Raw genomic sequence first — 18,894 nt, forward strand, 5'->3', positions numbered from 1 at the left:
ATAATTTCAAGGCAGCAATACTTGTCAAAATGATGATCAAAGCACCCAGTAGCATGGGGTCTTTATTAGATCTAGCTCAATTGTTGCAATGGAACTAAATACTATGATTAAAAGTGTGCAAGCTCCTGGTTGCCTTGCAACTCTGGCTAATTCAAAAAATGCAAACCTATAAAAATTTCTACAAGAATTACTTAAGAAAAAAATAGCTACATGGCGTAGCCTGACCACTGAACAACAACGTTAACTAAGCACTCCATAAGTCAATTCCCCACATAAGTGATAGAAAATGGAGGGTTAATGGACATTTTATATTAATAACCAGCAGCTGTTCTATGAAAATTACTTACCAGACCCCACCAGAGTGCATCTGCGTACGTATCAAAGTGTTCATTTTCTCCTTTCTCAGCCAAGTATACCAGGAAAGAGGCCAGAATAAGGCACAGGAAGCCAATATACCAGGCAGTAATCAGCTCCTGCAAGATCATTAAGGGACAGAACAGAATAATTGCAATGCTGTTGTGCATCTCCAAACGCAGAGTTACTTGCTTGCGGTTGGCCTCAGATCTGAACTTTCCCAGCATTTGTGCACGTCTAGCCTTCGGGGATTGGTTTTAGCAGGGCTATTTTGAACTTAGAGCAGAGAGGAGCCATCTGAGGCGGGACCACGTTCTGGTGGTGCTCCTGCAACGCACAAGAGGCAACCCTGTCCTGAAGAGCCAATCATCTATGCAGACACATTAAACAGAGAAGGAAAGGAAGTATTATTTGCCCCATTTTTTAAAGATACAGAACTGACAGACAAGTGGTTTCCTCAGAGCATACCAGGACCTGGTGTTGAAACTCAAACGTGAACTCAGGAGCCTCAGGACCTTCCTTAGAACTGGTCCCTCCTACTAAACAGGGAGAAGCTACAAAGCTGGCATCTGGATCAGGTAAGTTTTAATTCACAGTTCATGGGAGGGATTTGCTTTGGGTCAAATTCATGCAAGGGTGGGTGCAAGAGGCCCACAAATTTCCTGATGTTTTTACAAGACTTTGGATAAGTTAGCTAAAGTTTTCACGGGGAAAAGTACAGGAATTAGGAGAAACGTTGTCATAAATTCAGCAGCAGGAAACAGAAATGTGATCAACAAATTCTTCCCAAACTGGAGGAAAGCCAAACTGATTTACACTAGGGATCAGTTTTGCGACTGGCACACGATCTCACGTTTGGACGAGGAAACCGGTAGGGGAATATTGTCCACTAATGGCTGGTGCTGTGGGGTACGTTTACAGAAATGTGTCCTCTTAGAAGCACACATTCTGTACAAGGAGCTCTCACAACACTTCTACTTAATGATGCTGCTGGCTAATTTCTAACCCTTTGCAATAAGCTGCATCAGTGTGCAGATAGTCACTACATTCAAGTTATTTCCTGCAAACTGGGATCAAATGTGCATCTAAACATCCTTTCCTTCTCTCTGATGGTTGGAGAAGCCTGTTGGATGTTGTGTCTCTAACTCCGCATTGCTCTCTGTGTCAACATACTGTGTCTTTGCACCTTTCCCGTGCCTGGGAGATGTTTGGGGAAGAGAAAGGGAAACCGAAGCAGTGTTTCTCATGCCAAGAGTAAGTCAGTCTCTTTGCTCAGGACTTGCTCACCTTACTGTGCGCGTAGACCACAGAGCCTAGGAGCTTCCAGGTGCCTCCCCTCCGGTCCATCCGTATCATGCGCAGGATCTGCAGGAACCGCAAGCTCCTGAGCGCCGAGGTGGCAAAGACGTTCCCTTGGGACCCAGCCGCCAGCACGGCAATGGAAGCAATCAGCACCATGATGTCTGCAAGAAGAGGATGCATTGGGCTCATCAGAGAAAGGGAGTCTCCCTTCCCCATGCATGAGACATCCTCTCAATCACAGTCCTTGAAGAATCATCTCTTCCTATGACCTGTCTATCCTAACTAAAGCCTTCAGCTCCACTTATCCTATAGCCCTCCTCTTGGTATTTGAACCTGGCCTCATGAGAGGTGAAGAAATGCTGCTGAACCTCTATCAAATATGATGGCATTCATACCGCCACTGGCAGCAGAAGCACATACATGAAAGTGGTCTTACATCAGTCATATCTTGTGGTGCAAGGACACAGCAAAAATCTTCAGTCAGACAAAAGGAAGGGCACAGCTTATGGAAACTTCCTATTTCTTCTTCTCCACAAAAGTCCTTCTCAGAGAAAACATGTCTAATACTCCAAAACCTGGATTTTGTTATGATCCAGTAGTAGCATTGATAAATTGGATTAAGTTCTTCCAAAGTGCATGCCTTTTTTTAACCCATCAAAGCTGCCTGTTATGCAGTGCTCCCTATAGGTGTGAACTCCCACTGCCTAGCCAGGGAACGAAAAGCTAGAGGTCCACCGTTGTAATCGTTGGATGCTCATGGACAGAGAAAGTCCAAGAAAGAGCTAAAACCCTGCACATATCCATTCCTCCCCCCCCAGACATTTAAAAGCAGGCTGCATATCAAACGGCATGGCCTCTCTGCCCGCTCCTTACCCCACTAAAAATAGCTGCTGCGCACAGACGGCCCCTTTCACAAGGGGATCGCAAAGCACTTCGCGAACAAGAATTAATTAAATCTCACAACTCCCTCGTGAGGCATCTCATCAACACAAGGGAAAGCGAACTGAGACACAGAGAGTTTAAATGACTTGTAAGTGACTCGATGTCAAAGTTGGACACAGGACTCCCGTGCCTACACCAAGCTCTTCCCAGCTAAACATCTTTTCCACTACCGCTGCGGCTCGCTCTGAGTGATGCCTGGGCCACTGAAAGCACCAGGGACATCTCTTAGGTCTGCAGAAAACAGGCTGGGCCTCGTGCAGCTACAGAATAAGGAAAACCACAGCGGTGAGTTAATTTTTGCCCTCGTACTCTCTTCCCTCCTCAAGGTGACCACAAAACAGCTGAGAACCAAAAAAAAAGCGTGGCAGAGCTTACCAATGACACAGAAGGGTTTGCGAGCGAATTTTAACCTTCCTCTCCAGCCCCGGTATCGGCAGCAGCAGCCGGCTGCCCAAATCCTCACAAAGTATTCCACGCCGAACACCACGATGGTGACGATTTCCTGCAAAGAGGACAAGGTGATGAGTCTAGCAAGAAGCCAGGCGGAGAACGGGCTGCAGAATTCAATGCAAAAGGTTGAGGGCCTTGGAAAAGCTCCCAATAATGAAGCAGTTTAGTTTTCTTTTTATTCTCATTACAGCCCTTTCTGGCTTGACAAGGCCCTAATTAGGCTGCAGCGTCTTTTGATATCTGTGTAGGGTAGGGACTAGGGGGAGAGGAAGAAAGGGCCAAAGAAAAGGCAACGTCATGAATCCGGGAAGCCCCGCGCCGTAGCTGTGCGTAGTGGAACTTTGCAGGCTGTCGCTCAGCAGAAGCCAAACCATCAGCGTGAGGGATGCCGGGCTATTTAAGGAACAAAACTTCAGCTTTATGTCAGATCAAATAGTTGCAGAAACGTGTCGTGTGGGAGAGGAGGTAACGATGCTGGCTGTTTCCACTGCAGCACGTTGGCAGCTTTAAATGCCAGGAACTGCTAAATGGACATCAAACTGCTTTTCAGTTTGCATCCATCTTGCTACTGTACTGTGCAGTTGGAGACAAATGGGAAAAAAAAAGAAACACTTCAGGAAGAGGGTTCTTAAAGAATCCTTTAAAAATTGTGCTCAACTTATTCCTGTGCGTCCTGACAGAATTCCTCTCTTTTTTCCATTTTTTCCTATTCCTTAGCTGTGGCTCCCAATGGAGCCCTGCAAACACCCAACAGTCTCAAATTCTTGCCCCAGTTACAGACCCCCAACCTCAGCTTTTTGGTTGAGGTTTGGTGGTTGGCTTTTGACTTTCTTTTAATATCTTAGTGATGGTTTCATTTGCAAATCCCAGCTTACCAGAATGTAGAGGGCCCCTTCAGAGCTGTTCTGGTACTCATCAATGGTTGAAAAGACAGACAGGACCAGGCAGGAGAAAACTAGCAGAAAACTATATAACACACACACACACACACAAAGAGAGAGCAAGAGAGAACATCAGTCTCCAGAGCAGAAATTTTGAGCACTTGATCAAACTAATCCAGAGAGTATTTTCGGACCTCCCTGAGAAAACCAGTGGCCGCTGCTCCTCCACAGCACTCAGCCATGCTGAGGTCTTGCAGGGTGGAACAGAAAATTCTGCATAGTGGCTGAAGCTGCATCAATCACTGCTCTGCACTGGAGGCCAATTCAGTCCATTTTATCATCGCTATGCATTCTCTGCATTTGTTTGGTTTTATCACTCTTAATTGATTCAAAGTCTGCATCATTTTGCATGTGATTTTCAACCTCCAGGGAGAAGTTGAGCGTAAAAAGGGAAAATGACGTCCCCGATTTTACCAACTGGAATGACTGTGAGTGGAAGGCTCCATCGGACCACTCCCAGTCCTGCCAAAACTGATCCAATTCCCTTTCCAGCAGGTGATTGCAATAAGCCCTGTCATCACTTCCCTGAGAAACTGTTACCTCTTCCTGCAATATGCTTTCAATAAGCATGCAAATAAGCAGGGAAATACTCATTTATTAACAACTAACAGGTGAGTAGATTGGCTAACAAGAGCAAGGACACAGGCTGAACAGAAATCCAGAGACAACATCTCTTCTGCTCTGCTTGCATCTCCTCATCCACAAAAGGTTACGCAGGAGCAAGACTCTGCTTCCCAGCCATAAAGGTGCCCTTGCCAGGGTGAGACCTTCTTGGAGGTCCTTCTGGTGTAACTTTCTCAGACAGGTACCAGATTAACTCTTTATCGCCTGGAAGGGCTAGCAAATTTTAAGACTTGTTCTAGTGTAACTGTGAGAGGTAGGTGGTTATTACTCCACGTTTACATAGTTAGACAGGCACAGGACACAGCACGGGTCTGATCAAGTCCAGGGGATGTTTTCTTAGTTTTGAGCTGGGTTTGAAGTAGCCGGGCACGAGCGACTGCACGGCTCTGCAGTCACCAAAGAGGCCCACCCTGCCAAAAGGGGTCTTGGGGGACCCCGCTCCAATATCAGCTCACTCAGCCTCTCACATATTTGCCATGAAAATGACAGATGAGAGTCCCAAAAGCCCCTTACGATGTGAGTCCAGGTCCCGTTGCCCTCCGCTGCTCCTAGGACCTGCGCCCCTAATTCAGACAGGCACTTTCCAAGTACAGATTACATGAGAGAGGGACTAAATAAAGGTGGATCTCAGGTAAAGTGCATTTAACTACTCATACTCCCCACGAAAGCTATATAAGCACAGAGAGACCTGGATGACCCCAGGTGAAAAGCAATTATCAACACATCCCGAGCCCACTTTCCCAGCGGGATGATCCCAAAACAGTCTCTGGCCCACCCCATCAGTCACAGGGCTGCAGCTGAAGCCAGGCTGTCCCCCATCAAAACTGTTCATTCTGCACACTTCACAAACGCTGCATGCACTAATGCCAATCAAAAGCCACAAAGTGCATGGCGTGAGTTTGAGTCTGGTCCGATGCTTGATGCCTGAGCCCTGGCTACAGAGGTGTCCTGGCATCTGCGCACGGAGGAGGTTTCCGTCCGCCAGCAGTGACCACCACTTGCTCAAACAAAGGAAGGGAAATTAATTTACTAAAGATCGATTTACTGATACAATAAAGTAGGCCAGCGTAGGCAGAAACTAAAAGCTGCATTCTTTAAAAGCATTAAATAATTCAGCTGTCTGGCCTTGCCTCGCATTCCTACAAACTGGATTTTGAATATTTATAAGGTACGGTTCAGCTGGCGGGTGCTGCTCCTTTGCTTTAGACAGAGGAGTTTCACACCACGGGCTTGCGTTTGTGGCTTTCCAATGACCATTAACCTCACAGTAACAAGCAAAAGGAGAGGGATTTGCAGCATTTTATCTGAACCACAGGCAAGGCTGAAAGCTCCCTGCCTTGCGGAGGGTAACGCACTTTCAGACGAATGGTGGTGGAGGCTGCACTTTGTCAGTAAGAAGCCAAATTCTGCACAGACAAGACAAGGACAGGTCCCTCCTTGCTCACTTTAGAGCAAGTTCTTCTTATCACACCAGTTTGGTACCTGGGGACTTGCAATGACCTCAAAAGAGTAAGAAAACGTCCCCTGCAATTTCATCCATGATGTCCTGCCTTGTCATCTGTGGTCTTATTGAAAGCCATTTTTCTCCCCTAATCTAGCCAGGGTGACAAAGTCTGTGGTGGTCCTATTAGCGGGGCACCCCTGTGTTTGGTGGGAGTGAAATGAAGGTGATGTTTCTATTTTAAAGACCTTGCCATAAACAAGCCCCATCACAAACTGCCCTACAGCCGAGCGGACTGACGCCATCCATCCATCCACGTAGTTCGCGTGGGTTAGTCCCCTGCAACTCAGAGACCGGCAAAAGCTGCTACCTGAACCATTGCAGAGGGAAGCGAAGCCTATGCCTGCTGAAGGAGAGGAGCTGCAACTGGGTCAGCCAGCCCTGCTCTCAGCGTGGCCCAGATTTTGCTGCAAAGTCCTACTTCAGAGTGAGAAACAAATGAATAATCAATGAAAGAAGAAAGAGAAGAAAAAATACAGATGCTGGAAAAGGACCGAAGGAAAAAGAAAATCCTGCATATTCTGATCAACGTAATAGAACGTGGGCTGTATTTTTGGGACCAAAAGCTAAAATGCTTGGAGAGGTCCTGAAAGCCAAGTGCCACTGTTAACATCTACTTGCAGAAAGTGTTTGCTAAGGTGATCCCCTCGGACGGATTCAGCACCGAGCAGCACTTAAACAAGGAAGAAGCAGAGTTGTCACCTCTACCTGGCTGCCTCTGCATTGGAGGCTTTGGCACTTGCTTTCTTCCCCCGACACCAACCAGTAGCCCCTTCCCGGTGCCCATGTCCCCCCTCCCCTCCCACGGTGCCTCGGTGCTGCTGCAATTGAGGGGAGCTCCAGCCCCAGGTGCTTTGGGCTCTGCATTCCCCGGGGCCCAGTTAAAACCTGATGAATATCAGGCTCATGGGTCCAACATTAATTACAGCATTGCTGAGCGTGGGAGGCGCTGGCGAAGGCGCCGGCTCCTAGCCCCGCAGGCAGGCTGTGGGGAAGTGCCGTCTCCTATTCCCAGCTCTGGCACTTCGATTAAGCACTGGAGCTCCACGGCCAAATCCCACAGGGAGCACAAACGTCCTCCCGCTCACCCACTCCACCTCGGACCTGATGGGGACGTGCAGCCAGTTGTCCTGCCAAGGAGGAACACGGACGCTGGCTCATCGCAAGGTCATCTGCCTGAGTATCCCAAAATAGCTCCTCAGCGACATACAGCTACTGCGTTGAACCCTGAGGGCCACGAATCCCAGGAGGCTCAAACACGAGACTAAGAAAATAAAACTTTTTTTGCAAGGAGACTAAATTCACGGGGCTAGGGTCTGTCTGCATCTCCCCTGGAAAGCTTTGCAGGGCCTGCAGAACCTGTCGAGGTGAGGTGGAAAAAGGAAGCTGTGAGAGGTATGTCCATACCAGAGGTAGCATGTCCTCCTCTGCACTGCCACGGAGTGGGGCAGTGGGAACAAGAAGGCTGAATCTGCTTTGATTTCACCTAATGCACCCAGACAGTGCAGGAAAGGGCTCCAGATAATAATGGATAGCTAGGGAAAGGGAAATAGGCCAATAAATAGTGTAGAGGTTGGGAGGAATCTAATTTTTAAAGCTACATATCTAATTAAAGCAAATTATGTCTACAGCCTGACTCTGGGTAATGTTAATGTGCAATAAGGAACGTTAATTATGTCCCGTCTAATGATTTTTACATTAAAGATGCCAATTCTGGTTAGAGCTTTGGAGAAGACAATATCCTCCTCCAGAGGAGACAGGAGCACAGCCCTACACGATGCATGGCTGGAGGGAGACAGCACCAGCCTCTCTCAAACCCTGGGCTGGATGCAAAGCTCAGCACGTGGTTACAGACCACCGTTTCCTACACAAAAGAGAAGCATAGAGAAAGACGGGACGTCTCAGGCAGGAAGCTTCATGATGCTGCCTTTTCTTGCTCACCACCCACTCCTGCACGAGGCTGTTAAGGGCACCGAGCATCCACTGCTGCTCCAGACCCCCTGCCTCTCGCATGCCTCTCACTTAGACATGTAAGCTCAGGCAAGACTCAGCTGTGCAAATCTAACTACAGCTAATACTAATAAATCCAAAGTCTCCCAAAGTCTGGCTTTACAACCAAAAGTTACGTTGACTTAAGGCACCCGTGCAAGCTTCCTACTATGATTTATAAATCCAATCACAAAATCTGCATATCTAGATTTCATACCCACTGTACTTCACGTTAGCAAAGGAAAAAAAAAAGTTACTGGACTCCCCCTCAAAAATAAATATTCTAAATGACTTGTCAATGGGAAAGGTTTGGAGGCTTTTTGTTTTTGGTAAAAGTATATGATAGAATCATTATAAAGCTTTTGAGGCTAATATCTAATTTGTCTCCCAGAAGAAACACCCTTGGAATCTACCCATCCATTTACATAAGAATAACAAAAAAACCCTTTAATTTATTCCTGAAATATTTTCAAATAATGTCTGCTGACATGCAGAAATACTGGGCTTCCTCTGACAGAGCACCAATGGAATAAAGAACAATTAGCAATTGAATTCCTGGACATAATGAGGATGGATACGACAGCAGGAAGTAGCACAAGCCACCACGCTCGTTACAAGCTTCGTTGGATTTCACTGGAAACGGGAAGGGAATTAATGCTTCGTTTAATAAGAAAGAGCAAAGCTGGAAGGGAAGGAGTATTTTACTACAGGCATTTGAAATCTGCGCAACAGAAAACAACTTAAAACATTTTAAACACTTGAAAATGACTTTGGGGACATAAACAAGGCATTGATAATTCTGCTAAAATAAAACCAAAATGCTTATGAGCAGTCCATCTGTAATCCCAGCAATCCATTCTCTGTGGTCTCTGCAAAGCAACGGCTTCCAAGTATCTTCAGCTTCCATGTAAACTAGACACTGTAAAAATGCAGCAATGACAATAAACCAAGGTGAAAGGACATCTATACTGAAGACGAACAGAGACTGTAAAGTGGCTTTTTGCACTCAGAAAGCATCGTAATCACAACTGGGGTATTTACAGCTAAATTTAAATCTCTAGTGAATCTTAAAAACACATGCCAGAAAGGGAAACACTGATAATGCCATGATTTTACAGAGAGGTAAAGGTGACACCGTATCGCGTCTCTCCTTAACCAGAAGCACCCATCATCTTTATTCAAGTAAGCAATCTCGGCATGATTTGCAACCCAGCTATTTATTTACAATGCTAAATAGCAGCCTCGATGCCTCATTCTGGGTTTCCACATTCCTCAGTCTTAGCCAAAATCATCTCCCAAGGCGACTTCTGTCGCTAGCAAAGCTGAAAATAGAAATTGGGAGTCCTGGCCTTTGTTCCTGTGCCTTAATACATGCTCTCCTTTCCAAATATAGCTCCTGATTGTGTCTCATTTACGACAATTTTAAGTGTGCCCAGCTCTTTCCCATTGCTGTGAGGAAAGCTGCTATGTAAGCCCCAGCTGAGATATCATTCCTCTGAACGTCTGGAGTCCCCCTAAGCACCGAGGAGGACAGAAAACGTTGCTTATGGGCAATACAAAGGCTGGCTCTGGGGCAAAAACGTTCATGGTTTTATAAACTCTTAAATAAATCTTTAGCCAAAACCTCTCTGGGACAACACTAATAGTTTTTATGCCTTCTTAGCATGCGGCGCATCTTGCCAGCTGAACATCTCAGGTAAGGAGCACTCTATGTCATAAACTGCATTTAGGACAGCAATGCAAAACGTGCAAAGAAGCACCTCCAAGGTCGAAAGCAGGTGTTCCCAGAGGAGGCCTCGGCATGGACATCAAAGAGGCCTGGGAGGTGCAGTAAGGTAATATAAGGACTACATCAGGCTGTAGAGTCCAAACAGTGTTTTAGGGATGGTACCGGGATGGGAAGGAAAAGGAGAGAGTTCGTTCTCTCGACCAGCCCACACTGGCCCTCCTCAATCAACCCTTTCCCATCACTGCCACCTGCAAGCTCAGGGAGGTGCCCCCTTGACCAGGTTTGTGGCGATAAAGAGCAGACCTGCTCTCCTTGCTGCACAACAGCAGCCTGTGGCAAAAATGAGAGGACATTTTTCAGCAGATTAGGTTTGCTAGGGTCTTCTACAAAACCATGGTCAGAAGTGGGAATGTAGATGTCCAAGCACAATGCCTTACCTCTGTATAGCGATGGATGGCATGTATCAATAGATGCAAGGACTACACATCTACGCACCAAGGAAATCGGGGGGAAATGAGATTTCCTTTGCACAGTTTCGAGGAGAAGTTCACATTCTGCTTTATGTGTAGATAAGGAGCATCCATGCTTCCTCATCTTAAGCTTTTTTCAGTTAGAAAAATGTCAAGATACAGGCTCACATATATTTCCTCCTTCTGTGTCCACCACCGTTGAGAAAGGTTCCCACAAGAGCTTCCTCAGCCCTTCCCTCCTGCTTCTAACTCAGTCAGAGAGCAGAAATGGCATCGTACGCCCTGACCACCCAAAGACAGGGCCCCAAGCTGAATTCCAGATCTGCGGGAATTTGAGCAGAAATGGTTTTGCATGACACATTTTGACTCCAGTCCAGCAAAGTATTATGCGTCTCCACACTTATAAGCAAGAGTGAGCTTAAGAGCTTTCCTGGATTGAAGCCTCAAAGAATAAAAGCTAGCTAGAGAAGAAAGATAACGGAGATCTGAACATCTGCAGTAGGGAAAGGGGTTAAATTTAAGGAAAGCCTATGAAAGGCTTGCTTCACTCTAATCATTTAACTTACTCAATGCGACTCAACTCAGAATAAAAGCCATATTAATAATAATCAATGTATGCAAAGTTCTAGCTCAAATGTTCCTCTTTGTCCTCAGCTAACATGAATCACTGGGTAATGCCTGTCTCCGTATTCACTTTGCTATACGCTCTGCACGCAGCCTCAGAGGAGCCAGATGTCTGGAGGAAAACCCTAAGTATTAATCAAGACAGTGCACCTGCCAAAAGTCTGCTGCTGCTGCTGCAATTTAGCACTGCTGGGCTGAGATTTTCCTTTAAAAACTTTGTAAGGAGAAACATATTCACGCAACTGAATAAATAGTTCATAGGAGAGAATCCTAAAGACCACGGTGCAATTATGGTGCATTAGGAGGTAAAATAAGAGCATAAAATATTGGACATTTAAGTAATTCTTAAAATGTCTATGCAGGCATTTACTCAGAGCATGTTCATTGATTTTAATGTAAGGGAAAGTTGCTGTCTCATGCAATACCAGTATTATTCAGATTGAAACCTGAGTGCTGCCCATGCTTGATCCTGCAGGGCATTCCCCAAAGTCTCTGCTTCCTCCCTCCCACTGAGAAAGTATTAGCAGCGAGTACAGGAATACAAGCCTTATTAATCAAATCGTTTTATGAAGATAAAGTTATTTCTGCTTCTTAAGAGCAAAGTCATGCTGTTCTGCAACACTCTGTCAGAAAGGTTCATAAGAGAAAAAAAAGAAAACAAATTTAAGAAGTTGAGAGCTGTGCTATGTGGTTCAAAAACACAGGCATAAAGAATCATCTTGCTGAGGTCAAGCTTCTTTGCCAGTCTTGGGCAAGGCACTTGACTTGACTTAACTGCCCTCTAAAACTGGGTTAAAAGCAAGATCTCCCTGTAAAATGTAATGCTGCATCTCATCTAAACATTCCTCCAGGGAAAGGGAATATATAAAAATAGGGTCTCGAAAGGCTCTCGTCTAATTGCAGATAGGAAGATCGTCTCAAAATACGCAGGTCTGGTTCCCGCTGTAGACAGGAATAGTAGCTGATTTTTCAAATATCTGCCCCAGAATCAGCTACGTGACTCGAGCCTGAGGTTTACTCCCCGCGAAGGACAAGGTCTTTCCCTCAGACCTCCTTTAGCATCACTTCCCATATTTGACTCGGTACTACTTTGACAGCAATACGAATTAAAGCACCTCAAAAACGAGCATCCTGACTGAGAGCATCCCCAGGGAACGGTCGACAACAGCTACCGCGGAGGCACAGGCGCTGCAACAGCTCCCTCAGCCTCAGAAGCTGTAGTAAACCACTCAGACCCACATCAGGCAACTAAGGGGCTCAAAATCCTCGTGTTAACTTTAAAATCTCAGCTCCTACATACTTCAGCCCATGGCTTATGCTGCCTTAAAGGAGAGCTGCCAGAGCCGAGCTCCTTCAGTAAAGCTGTGCAAGTTCTACCAAAGACGTGGGCTTGCACAGAGAAAGATATTATTTAATAGCAAAACAGCAAAGAGCAGTATCTAAAGACCACAAATTACTATCAGGCAGTTTGTCTGAGGTTGCGGCAAAGGCAACTACTGGAGCCCCCCATCCAGCAGGCTCCAGCTCGGGAAACGGCGCTCGAATCCCAGCACCACCTCCAGCTTGCTCGGCTGCTGCGGGCAGCTCCTCTCCGCCCCGCACCTCTCCCTTCCCTGTGCTTAGCGAGTCGACGTGTTGCAGAGCCAGGGTGCCTCGGGAAGGACCTTGGCCACTCCAGCTGTTTCCCAGTGTCCATCTGTCCACCCACCCTATGTTTTGATACGGAGAAAACGAGAAAGTGGCACCTCCGAGTCGGGGGCTAACAGATAACGCTCAAGTGTAAAACACAAACATTCCCAAACTGCTGCTAATTTCATTTGCTCATCAGACAGTTTATGCAATTAACTGAGTCCTGGGGAAAAGAAATAAAGCAGTATTTGTAAACCTCCCATATAATATGTCTCAGAGTTGGCAATTCCTCTGTCCATTTGATTTTATTTCTCTTGTTGCAGCTAGGTGATTAGGAAGAAGCTCAGTGCCAAGAAGTCTATCGATTTTAGCCCCCAGAAGATGATGACCCAGAGATAGGTTTGGGATAGACAGGGCGATAGGTGCACCGCAATCGGTAGGACCACGTTCCCTCTATCCAATTCTCCCCCACCGACACGGGTGAAGCAATCCCATTGCTCCAGGAACAGCGAGAAGCGGAAAGCTAACAGCCAGTTCGGCCGCCGCCGGCACGCAGCTGCCTGGGAGCAGGCGCTCGCCTCCCTGCCGCCCGCGGGACTGCGTGCTCCTCCCCAGGACAGGTGGCCCAGTACGACCCACGGGGCCGTCACGCTGGCTCCAGTGAGCGGGAACATTTCTGTGAAGTTCCCAGGCATGACAAGGGCATCAGCCACGCAGACAGGCAGCCCTGAGGAGCAGCTAAGGGCAGCCCTGCGACGGGCTGCAGAACAAACAGAGACCTCCGGAGAGCTCGCACTTAACAGGGCAGTGCTCTTTAGCCCCAGAAAAATTGCCGACACAGCCCCTACGTCTCGGGCAGGAAGGAGCATCACAACAACTCGCTGTCTATCCTCTCCCAATAATGTCACCATTTCAGGTCTTCCAGGAGAAGCAACTCTAGAAAGTCCTTTATCATCAGATTCCCCCTTCTCCAGTGGTTTTCCACGAACCATAGCAAGATTTCCCCTCTGTTTTGCAAGGATGATGGTCAGGCCATATAGCACTGCCTCTTCTGTAGCAAGAAGTCTCCAGTAAAATTTAACAACTTAGCTCTTTCGTACTACTTTTACGCATGCAAAGCCCAGGTAAAGTTATACACAGAGAGCCCGGGGGCATTCTCGCTGTTATGACATGCATGACACACAGGCTGATGGAGACAGGCAAAAAAGCACAAGGATCAGAAGCATCCCTCTGACTTCCAATGCTTCCTTCAAGCCTAGGCCCTCCACTAGCTCTGCAGCCCCTAAACAAGACCTGACCTTGCTGGGACACCTCAGCCCACGAGAGCGATGAGCACTCAAGGCTGCTGGCCACGTGCAGCGCTGAGCCCCAGCACAGCCTCTCCTCACCACCTGCATGGGCAGCCTGGGCAGAAAACTCAACTGCAGGTGGTCTGGACCTGTCCTTGCGGTCTTAATCTCAGGTACCAGAGCAGGCACTTCAGTTCGCCTTAACACCTGCCTGGACCCAGCCCCAAAAGCTTGGTTTTCAGTGCCCCAGAGGTGCCGAGTCTTTGCTGCTTTCCCTTCGCTTTGAGGTGCTCAGCACCTCCCAGAGGCCGCTCCTCAGTGCTTCAAGCTCAGTATAAAAGCACCAAAAATGAGAACCCATTGGCCAACAGGGATTCACAGTCACTTGCCTGAGCCCTGCAAAGCCAAGAGAAGAGCCAGGATCAGAGGCCACCCACCTGGACGACTCGCTCCCTCGCGGCACCGAGCTCCCGGCCAGCAATGCCGTCCCCGAAGGAAGCTGAGATGGCTACACCTGCGCAGGGAGGGCGCCAGGTCCGCGGGGCGAGGGAGCAGCCGCTCCTGGCACCGCGCTAGAAACGAAGCCCCAGCGGGTGATTAATCACTTCCGTTATCTCCTCCTTTCTCCCCGGCATAACGTGAGCGCAGCAAGTGGGTGACCAGGTGCAGAGTTAAGAGCAGGCGAGCGTCACCGAGCACCGGAGCGCTGGAGGGGACACCTCGGCTCGGCGAGAGCCGCTCTCGGGCAAGGCGATGCACGGAGAGGTGGGCAGCCTGGGCAGGGGAAAAGCAGCCGTCCTGCCCAAGGAAATAATGGGGACCTCAGTGGCAAGGCAACCTCCTTTTTAAAGCCTTCCACACTGGTTGGCTTTGGGGGGCTGGGTGCAAACAGGAGCTTTTTGGCTCACCTGGACACATACAGAGAGGGAGGTGTTATGGCAGCTTTGCATCTTCTATAGCTCCCTGAAAACCCCAGGTAGCATCGCTGGCACACGGGAGCAACAGCACCCGTCATCGCCGATCCCTGCAGCGCAGAGATTCGCAGGCCAGCGCTGCGCTCCAGTCTCATTTAAGCCCACTCAAAGCAGCTGCTTTCCGAGGCCTGAGCCTCGCACTAGCTGCTGCCCGAATCTGCACCAGCCCCAGCCCCACGTCGGGGGAATGAAGCTCTCCCGCTATTTTTAGCCCGGTTCCTAAGGCAATGAGGCGCATGTGATCACCCTGACTGTCTGTCTCTGTCCCCACCTAGTATTTGGACCTGTTGGCCAACTTTGATCCAATTTGACAAAGGACAGAGATCCGCTTCCTATCTGATGAGCAGCAACGAGGAGGAGAGAGCTGGGTTTTGCCCTCGGAAGAGGCGGCCGCAGCGCGAGGTCAGCAGTGGTGGCAGACGCCAGAGAGCGAGAAGCAGAAACCAGCTCCCCAAAACTGCCCTGCTCAGAAAATGTCATGTTTGTTCCCTGTCCTTATTTCCCCGCGCCTGTAAACACAACAACAAATAGCAAGCTGCAGGAGGAAGGTGATTGGGTGGTGAAAGGTGGAAAACATCTAAAAATGATTTAAAATGGGGAGAAGAGGAAGAGAGGGCTGCAGGTTATTTCTGTCCTCCCACAAGAAGGAGCCGTTCAGCCAGTGAAAGGCGACCGAAGCAGGGCAGGTTTTCCCAGCCCACCCCAGTCATTGCTTGGCTCCAGCGATGCTTTTCCAGGGGTCCCCTGTGCCAGCTCCCTCTTTCCAACGGAGGCCGCAGCCCAGCCCTGAGCCCAGGACCAGCCCAGCTCCAGCCCAGGACTGGCTGGGAGCAAGACCCAGGGCAGCAGGGGCAGATCCGTGGTCTCTTAAAGCTCACGAGCAATAGGGACACGTGGAACGGACACATAAAAGCCGAGGAGAGATTATCTAGCTGCCATTTCAACACTCCGGTAAATCAAAGTAGATGGAAGCCATATGCTCTGCTGGGAAGCATCCATCTCGTTGCCAAGGAAACATCCTTCCCTTTTAAAATGGCAGGCAAAGGCTTGCAAAAACCTGTTTTAACCCCCTTTTCTCAGGCACAATCCGAGTCCCCAGACAGCTCGCCCAAGGCCCTGCAAGAGCCTCCCCGGGACTCTCCCACCACACTGCACCGCGGCGCTGCAGCAGGTTAACTCAAGGGAGAGGGGAAAGGGGACGGCACCTCTTCCACCAGCTCCGGGAGAAACCTGACCCAGCCCGGCAGAAGCGTGACCCTGTTCCCAATGTCCAGCTGACCCTGAAGCCGGTTTCTGTGGTTTATCCCCTCCCGTCGACTCAGCTCGGGGATGACGAGGACCATGAAACAGCCTCGTTGCAGCTGGGTGCCGATGCTGCCAGGGCAAAGCCATTTCCAAACCGAGAGAACTGCAAACAGCAGAGTCGCAGCCTGCGTTGCTCCTGCGAAAATCCAGTCTCCTACAAACCAGCAGGTGCCATCGGATTTCTCGCAAGGCGCAAGCAAACGTCTGACCCTGGGCATTGCAGCAATCTGCAGCCATGGCTTCCTGCTCTCAAAAATCATCATAAATCCATCACTTGACTCAGCAGCTGGCGAAAGCCTGCAGCCAGCTCCAGGTGTTTTTCTTTGCAACAGCACCTTCATGTGGGCCTCTATAATCTGAACGAATGGTCATTGCACAGAAACCAGTCCCAAACCACTGCAATCCCCTGCAGGACACGGCTGCGTTGCCGAGGGTCTCGGATGGGCTACAGGGAGAGAGCCACAGCGCATAGGGGAATTTCCCTCCACGCTCGGATGTCACAGAGTCACAGCAGCAAACGCTCTCCAACCTCCTATTTCAGCGGGGCCACCTCAGCCCACCACGCTGGCCCGGGAGGTCCTTGCTCCCAGAGTGCTGGGGGCCAGCCCCGCTCGCTCCGGCGGTCGGAGCCACGCGCTCCGTGGCCTCGCTCCGGATGCGGCAGTCGAGGGAAGCCGGAGAACGTTTCGGCTGTTGTCTGCAATGACTGTTGAACTCCAGAGGCCTCTCCATGGACACGGGCAGGCAGGTGCCGGTAACGCACAAGCCACACCAGGGTATCTTTTTTGCATTTGATTTTCTGTCAGGTAGAAGATACAGACCAGCCACCACGTAGTACAGGGACAGAAAACTCCACACCCGTTTGCAAAGATCCTCTACGTTATTTCCACGTGTTTACTTTTCACCCTAGTCTCTCTGGATGATTTGCTTTAAACTCTTCCTTTTTATTGTAAATCCCATAAGCAGATGAAGCCAACTGTTAAAGTAGGGAAATGGAGTATTTTCTATTCTAACAAGTAGCTATGCTCTAACAACTTTTATAATGGAGATCAGAGACATTCTTTAACAATTTAACTCCCGGGAAGGCCTGATGGGACAGAGGCACAAGCTGAAGTCTCCTTGTCTGTTTGGGAGACCATCAACATTGCTGGAGGAGGGAGGGCAGCATCACGGCACAGTGTTCAGGGATGGCAGACTATGGCACGGGCATCTTGTGTCAGCAAATTCCTCCATACTGCATGTCCCAACCCAAACTGGAAAATGGAGATAACGATTCTCTCCCACCCACAGAGGCACCGGTAAGTTTGTACATAACTCAAGACACTCATAGCCCCCAGTGAGCAAATAAATCCTTCTAGAGTAGATACCTCAAACCTACATGAAGGTCCTGCACAGGGCAACAGTAACCAAGGCATGCTTGGACCCAAGAGGCAAAACCCGCAATTTTGGGACAGCACACAGACACGTGAGAGTAAGCAGGGCCAACTCCCCCACGCACAACACCATCCGCAGCAGAGGTCTCTGCTCCAGCGTCAGACCCTCCCTCTCCGTCCGGGGCACTAGATGCTACAGAACTAAATCCCTTTCCCAGCTGTTAACTTGGCTCATCTTGTTTAACCCACATGGAAAAGTCCGTGCAAAGGGAACGAGCACTCTGCAACGCAACTCTTCCCCATCGGGGCTTGCTGCCTCTTTGCTCCTGACTGCGCCAGGGCAGAGTTGCTTTTACTTGGGGGCATTGTAGCAAGAGCTCCTCAGTGACCCGTCAGCCAGTCTGTGATGCACCTGGGCTGTCCGGGAATTATGTCACCACCAGGCTCTGTAAATATCAAATGGCCTTTTAGGATCCTCTGCTCTCCTTCCTACCTCCTTCTTGGCTCAGAGCCGTGCTAGCGGTCTGTGCTGTACGCTGGGGACACCGACGGTGATAAAAGCAATGCATGGATGAGAGCCAGGTAGTATCCGGAGTTACAGCATCATGCGCCGGCTGCTGAACAGAGCCGCAGCAGCTATCCATGCAGGTCGCGCAACCCGGCCTCGCAGGAGGCTGCCCGTAATCACGGGGCCCTTCCCTGCAGTCCCAGGGGCTCTCTTCTGCACTCACGAGAGGATGCTCAGAATTTAGCTCAATCATACTTTTTCAGTCCTCCAATCTTCCCTCAAGAAGCAGCAAAAGGAAGCAGGGAAGGAGGAAGAAAAAAAAAAGTTTAATTAACTTCACTTAATTTCTGCTGCACTTTCAGTAAATGAAAAACAACAGAGGCACGCCATCAGGTTTGCGCCAAGCCAGCCCCTCGGTAGGGCTGCTCTCTGCTGACTCACGCTCTGCCCTCCCCGGGCGGCGGTGCACAGTGCGCGTCTCACCAGGTAACACGGCCGCAGGGTCAGGCTCCACTCCAGCTGCTCTCCCCTGCGTACATCACGTGGGGATGCGGCTTGACGGGCCTCCCCAGCTACGTATGGGGCTGCTGGCCCTCCATTAGCTTAATGAATTAATGAACTTCTCTCTCTCTCTCTCTTTTTTTTTTTTTTTAAATTGGGAAATAGTCCTCTGCTCCCACGCGGAGAAGGGCCAAGAGGCCAGGCCTAGATCAGAATGCAGATCCTTTGGGAGGTGTAGCCCATTTTGGCTGGTTTGCAGCCAGCTGGGGCTGGGCAGGCTTGCTCACCTGAGCGTGTCCCCAGACGCACTCATTCTCCCTGTAGAGCGTTTGCAGAGAGGGGTGGCAAAAAGAGGCAAATCCAACAGAAGTGCTTGCTGGGAATTTTCC

General features: G+C 49.2%; 1 protein-coding gene across 7 annotated transcripts in view; it reads right to left on the bottom strand.

Annotated features, from left to right (window-relative positions):
- Window positions 1–18,894, bottom strand: part of KCNQ2 (potassium voltage-gated channel subfamily Q member 2) — an 83,369-nt gene that overhangs the window by 49,557 nt on the left and 14,918 nt on the right. For all 7 annotated transcript variants that reach the window (XM_068912304.1, XM_068912301.1, XM_068912303.1 and 4 more), the window contains exons 2-5: window positions 3,924–4,014; window positions 2,974–3,100; window positions 1,642–1,817; window positions 348–473 (exon numbers count right to left, since the gene is read on the bottom strand). In XM_068912304.1, the coding sequence (XP_068768405.1) occupies window positions 348–473; window positions 1,642–1,817; window positions 2,974–3,100; window positions 3,924–4,014 (520 nt within the window). The remainder of the gene's footprint in view (window positions 1–347; window positions 474–1,641; window positions 1,818–2,973; window positions 3,101–3,923; window positions 4,015–18,894) is intronic.

The sequence above is a fragment of the Struthio camelus genome, chromosome 18 (assembly GCF_040807025.1).
Source record: "Struthio camelus isolate bStrCam1 chromosome 18, bStrCam1.hap1, whole genome shotgun sequence".
In the NCBI taxonomy this organism is placed as follows: Eukaryota; Metazoa; Chordata; class Aves; order Struthioniformes; family Struthionidae; genus Struthio; species Struthio camelus.